General features: G+C 48.5%; 1 protein-coding gene across 1 annotated transcript in view; it reads right to left on the bottom strand.

Annotated features, from left to right (window-relative positions):
• NELFA (negative elongation factor complex member A) overlaps positions 1-6,104 on the bottom strand; it is a 53,099-nt gene that overhangs the window by 20,177 nt on the left and 26,818 nt on the right. The window contains exons 4-5 of the mRNA XM_015424919.1: positions 5,983-6,072; positions 3,336-3,466 (exon numbers count right to left, since the gene is read on the bottom strand). Coding sequence (XP_015280405.1) covers positions 3,336-3,466; positions 5,983-6,072 — 221 coding nt within the window. The remainder of the gene's footprint in view (positions 1-3,335; positions 3,467-5,982; positions 6,073-6,104) is intronic.

The following is a 6,104-nucleotide window of genomic DNA, read 5'->3' as shown; positions in this document are numbered from 1 at the left end:
TTGTTGAGCTGGCATAGCACTAGAGGAAGGTCCCAGGGAGCGACTAGAGTTTTAACAGGAGGATAGAGGTGTAACAAACCTTTTAAAAATCGTTTGGAAATTGGATGTGAAAACAAAGTGCATCCGTCAACTGGAACATGGTAGGCCGAGAGAGCGGCCAAATAAACTCTTAACGATGAATGGGAAAGTCCCGAGTCAGCTAAGGAGAGGAGGAATCGGAAAACTCTTTCGAGACCCACTGAGGTGGCTCGAGGGGCGTCATCACCAAGGGAAGAACAGAACCATCGCCATTTATAATCGTAAGACCTCCGCATAGTAGGCTTCCTGGAATTCAAGAGGACATTCACTACGCGGGAGAAGCCGGTGATGTTATCTGCCATGCCGTCAGTTTCAATTGCAGTATGTCGTGATGTAGGACGGGGGAGTCGGAGAGGGGGAGGAGGTCCTGAGCCGGAGGGAACTGATGGTATATCCCCTGTGATAACTCCAGGACCGTTGAAAACCAAGGTTGTCTCAGCCACCATGGGGTTATTAAGATACAGTCCGCAGCGTCTTTGAGAATTTTGCGGACCACTCTCAGAAGCAGAGGTAAGGGGGGGAACAGGTAAAGAAGTCCCGAGGACCAAGGGTAAAGGAGACCATCTGCTAGAGATTGTGGGTCCTTGCCTCCTCGACTGCAGAACAGAGGACACTTTTTGTTGTTTCTGTTTGCAAAGACATCGACTTGGGGAACTCCCCACTTGTGGAAGAGTGGGAGGAGGTATGTTGGGTTCATTCCCCACTCATGAAGGCTGAGTCCTGCTCGACTTAGATGGTCTGCCTGCATATTCATGCGTCCCGGAATGTGAGTTGCGACGAGGAATATGTTGTTGGCGATGCAAAACTCCCACAGCTGAATGGCGAGGGTGCAGAGTCATAGGGAAACAGTGCCTCCTTGCCTGTTGACATAGGAAAGTGCTGTGGTGTTGTCCGTGAGGACCGTGACACATTTTCCCTTGATTAAAGGGAGGAAACTGGTGACAGCGTGTTGTATAGTGAGGAGTTCTAGAAAGTTTATGTGTCGCTGTGTGTTCCACTTGTCTCCAACAGAGAGGCCCATGGAGTGTGCACCCCATCCCGTCAGGGAAGCATCTGTCGTAATGGTGACCTCGGGCGACGGGTGGAAGGGCGATGTCGGAGGAGGGCTTCGATGCCGGAGCCGTCGATGTCGATGGTCTTTCTGAATCCATCACTGAGGGAGGATGTAACGTGTGCCATTGGGTTTTTCCCAGTTTGGTTAGAAAACCTAGCTCAGTGCCGAGAAGACTCTGGTCGGTGTGTCTCCTCCAAACAAAAAATGCAAAGGGTGTGGCGGTCAGGTGGAGCGAGCTTACTGCCGCAACCCTTGCAGCGGTTGAAAAAGCCCCAGTTCTTCTCCATAAAATAAGTAAAACGGAGAAGAAAAAAGGTGGGGGGAGGGAGTCCGAAGGCCAAACTGAGGTAAACGAAAAAACTTTCCCCTCAACAAAAACAGCTTTTTTAAAAAGAATGAACAATACAAAGATTAGTGAAAAATAACAAGAAATAAAGAGAACTGAGAAAAATCCGAAGAGCCTCTGAGAAAAAAATAGTACTGATACAGACCGACGAAAGGAGGGTGCTTCCAGCGCGGCAGAGAGAAAGGAACTGGCAGGATGTCTGCGCCCACCCCTCTGGGCATGCGTGATGGGGTTCCTGCGCATGCCCAAGGTCTGGGCGCGAAAATCCGTTAAGAGCTTGCTACAATGCTGATCGATCCAGCACAAACGCACTGTATCCCATGGGTGTGAGACCACGTCGAAGATTAAATAAAATAAGCAAATTCCAGATCTGAGATTTGAAACAAAGTGTGCAAAATGAGCAATGATAACGACTCATCAGGCCAGTTACGTTAAGTGTCCTTCGTGACGTCGCTATGAACACTTGACCGCAGCAAGCCAGTATATGGTATTTATAAGACTGAGTCTGTCTGAAACTGCTGGTCATTGGATTGCTAAACAAAGAAAAGTGTCATTTGCATGATTTATTATGTCAGCACTTTCCCTTTGGCATGACACTTTCCTAGTTTACAATGCACCCAAGCAATGCTCCCTCTAAGCTGTGGCGTCTTGTGAGCAAAAATTCTACTTTGTGAGCTACTGGCATTAAAGTTGGGAGCCAGCGATTCGGCTGCTGCATAAATTAGTTTGCCCTGCAGCCATCCTTCCTGAGCTGAGACAAAAATGTGTGAGCTGGAGGCTAAAAAACTGTGAGCTAGCTCACACTGACTCAGCTTGGAGGGAACACTGCATCCAAGCAAATCTGGTCTGGAGTTGCCTCGCCATCTTGTTTACGGATCTGTTATCCTGAAAACTGAGAGAGAGACTTTCCTTCTCCCTGCAAGACCTACAAACCATTACCACATGCTGGGTCTCAGAATCAGCCCCCCATCGTGGGCAAGTGTGGAATAAGAACAAGAGGCATATATGCTACATCAGAGGTCCCCACCTGGCGCCCCCTGACCCTTTTCCTGGCACCCACCAAGAATTTTTTGGAAAGTTGGTGGGGCTGAGTGGAGTTTTTAACCAGCCAGGCTTCTGATTGGTTGTGCAATTTTTTTTTTAAAATGTTGCTTTGCTGCCACAACTGCACAAGGATCTTTGCTTTGTGACTGAAGGCAAGCTGCAGCGGCCATTGTATGACTGGCTCTACCTCCTGCGCCCGCCATGCTGTGTCAGGATTCCAAAGGTGCACACGGGCTCAAATAGGTTGGGGAAGGGGATCCCTGCGCTAAGGAGGGTTAGACTCTCCTCACTGTCCTTAGGTCCAGGAAAGAAGAGTGGCCTCCCATCATGCCAACAAGGCCTCTTCTTCCAAAGCTTCCAGCACTGGACATGGCCAAAGAGCAGGTGCACAGGTTAGGTGGGTGCTAATAAAGACGCTGAGCTGCATACCAGAAGGTCTGTAGTTCGGCAGTTCGAGACCCAAGTGCCGCATGACTGAGTGAGCTCCCATCACCTAGCAGTTCGAAAGCAAGAAATTGCAAGTAGATAAATAGGTACCAGTTCGGTGGGAAGGTAACAGCGTTCCATGCGCCTCAGCATTTAGTCATGCTGGCCACATGACCACAGAGAAGTCTTTGGACAGCGCTGGCTTTTCGGCTTGGCAACGGAGATGAGCACCGTCCCATAGAGTCAGATTCGACTAGCTTTCGAGCAAGGGAAACCTTTACCTAATTTTCCAAACATACGACATACTTGTTCTCCCATAAAGCTGCAAAGACAATAAACATGCTTCTAATTCTGATGGCAAGCACACACTTTTCTAAGCTCATCTACCTTGACTCCTCTTTCTTTGTGAAGTGGAGTTCTTGAAGGAGGAATGGGCGTTCTGTTTCCAGCAGGACTAAACACACTTGGGGCGGTGGGATTCCTGAATGGTGCTTGTTTCGGTATTCCTTTGAGTGGTGCTAAAAATCAAACAAACACATATGCACAATTGTCATCATAGTTCACTGCAGTAAAAACAGGATTAAAACCCCCACTACTGGAAAACACCCAAATGGCTGATAGCCGTGGCCACAAAGTGTGTGTGTGTGTGTGGGGGGGAGTATACATTATGCTTAAGACTGAGAACCAAAATAGCTAAGGAGAAGCCAAGCATGCACAGATAAATTTCAAATGCGCGAGTACAAAACACACTTGCATGGTTCTTTTCTCTCAGTCTGGTGTAGTGGTTAGGAGCGCGGACTCTCATCTGGGAGAACCAGGTTTGATTCCCCACTTCTCCACATGCAGCTGATGGTGTGACCTTGGGTCAGTCATAAGTTCTTTCACAGCTGTTCTCTCAAAGGCAGTTCTCGGGAGAGCTCTCTCAGCCCCACCTACCTCACAGGATGTCTGTTGTGGGGAGGGGAAGGGAAAGGGAGTATAAGCTGCTCTGAGACTCCTTCGGGTAGTGAAGGGCAGGGTATAAATCCAATCTCCTTCTTCTTCTTCTCTCCTTTTATTTATTAATCTGCATATGTTGTTTAGATCTTCTACAATAGAGGTTTAGGGCTTGGTTGTGGGATTGAAACAGCCTTGGTTGCCCTGATGGATGACTTGCACCATGAGAGGGGACAGGGAGTACAACACTGTCCCGGACCTCTCGGCAACTTTCGATACCATAGATCACGGTAGCAGGAGATAGGCACGGCATGCGTATTACTCCGATTCTGCAGTCACTCCACTGGCTAACCATCAGTTCAATACGAGGCACTGGTTATCACATACGAAGCCCTATGTGGTCTTGGACACTCACACCTGCAAGACCACCTCTGCCTCTATGCTCCACCACAACATCTTTGCTCACCTGATCAGGGCCTTCTCCAGGTCCCACCCTACACATGGGCAAGATCAACAACTGCCCATACATATGCATCCTGTGTTGTGGCCCCCACCTTATGGAATAGCATGCCTGAAGAGGTCAGGAATAGGGATAGGAACAAACTGGCCGCCAAACTAAAGTTCGTCATGAATTTTGGCTGGTTCGTGGCGTGTAAAGCAATGTTTGCGAACTGAAGACCCATCACGAACTTTCAGGAATTTTGATGTGGTTTATGGTGGTTCATGAAGAGCAGAAAGCAGGGGTTTAAACCCATTTCTTTTTTTGCTCTTTGTGAAAAACAGTTGAGCTGTTTGGTTTAAGTGGCTCCAAGCCTGGGGCTGGCTCCCCAAGAAAGCCCCTTTAAACAGCTGAGCAGTGGAAGCAGGCTGTTTCCAGTCGAAACAGCTGAGCCACGGGGGGAGCCAGTTTGGTGTAGTGGTTAAGTGCACAGACTTTAATCTGGGAGAACTGGGTTTGATTCCCCACTCCACCACTTGCACCTGTCCTTGGATGTCCTTGGGCAAACCACAGTCCTCTCAGAGCTGTTCCTGAAAAAGAACAGTTTCTGTCAGAGCAATCTCAGCCCCGCCTACCTCACAGGGTGTTTGTTGTGGGGAGGGGGAGGGAAAGGAGTCTGTAAGCCACTCTGAGACTCCGAGTGAAGGGCGGGGCATAAATCCAATCTCTTCTTCTTCTTTGGCTCAACTGTAGAGCCCAAAATAACAGAGCCGGGGGACCAGGCTGCTCCCAAGCTGCTGCATAAATTAGTTTGCTCTGGAGCCATCCTTCCTGAGCTAAGACAAAAATGTGTGGGCCGGAGGCTAAAAAACTGTGAGCTAGTTCACACTAACTCAGCTTAGAGGGAACACTGCTCCAGAGCAAACTAATTTATGCAGCAGCCAAATTGTTTGCTCACAACTTTAATACCAGTAGAATTTTTTGCTCACAAGACTCCACAGCTTGGAGGGAGAATTGCTCACAGGAAAGCTGGAAGGTGCACAAGAACACCACGATGCTGTGCGGAAGCCATGGGGGTGGGTGGGGGGAAATCGGTTGTTTTGTATTCAGATTGTTTCCCCCAGGAAACTCCAGGTGAAAAGGAGGAGGATTTTCCTGAGGCACACCCTTGGAGGTGAACATCTGACCACAACAACTTGTAATATTACCTGTGAGATCAGGAAGTTGTCATTGTTGTTGGTGTTTGCTGTCAAGTCACAGCTGACTTATGGCGACCCCCCACAGGGTTTTCAAGGCAAGAGACGTTCAGAGGCGGGTTTGCCATCGCCTGCCTCTGCCTCGTAATCCTGGACTTCCTCGGTGGTCTCCCATCCAAGGGCTAACCCCGGGGCCGACCCTGCTTTGCTTCAGAGATCTGAGGAGATAGGCTAGCTTGGGCTACTCAGGTCAAGGTGAGGTAGGGAATTAGAGATGTTTTAAATTAAGAACCAGGATACTCATTATTAAAGAGAATATAAGTGGTTATAAGCACTCTGGGGGCTGGAGGATTCAGCACGATCCTTGTAAACGCATGTCTAAAATTAACAGCTTTATGCATGAATTTGTACTTCTACAGAAGACATCCCTTCAGTAGCAACAAAATGAATAAATAAATCATACTTGTGGTGTCTATTTTTTTGACCAGCCCCCTTCCTTTGGCATGGAAAGGCACCCCAGTGGTCTTCTTGAACTGCTGAGCTGTTTCAGTCGCTAGAAAAAGAAACATAATCCCAATCAGTACT

Source organism: Gekko japonicus, unplaced genomic scaffold (assembly GCF_001447785.1).
Source record: "Gekko japonicus isolate JY-2015 unplaced genomic scaffold, Gekko_japonicus_V1.1 scaffold1478, whole genome shotgun sequence".
Taxonomy (NCBI): domain Eukaryota; kingdom Metazoa; phylum Chordata; class Lepidosauria; order Squamata; family Gekkonidae; genus Gekko; species Gekko japonicus.
The sequence above is the reverse complement of the archived record's forward strand: the minus strand, read 5'-3'. Positions and strand labels throughout refer to the sequence as shown.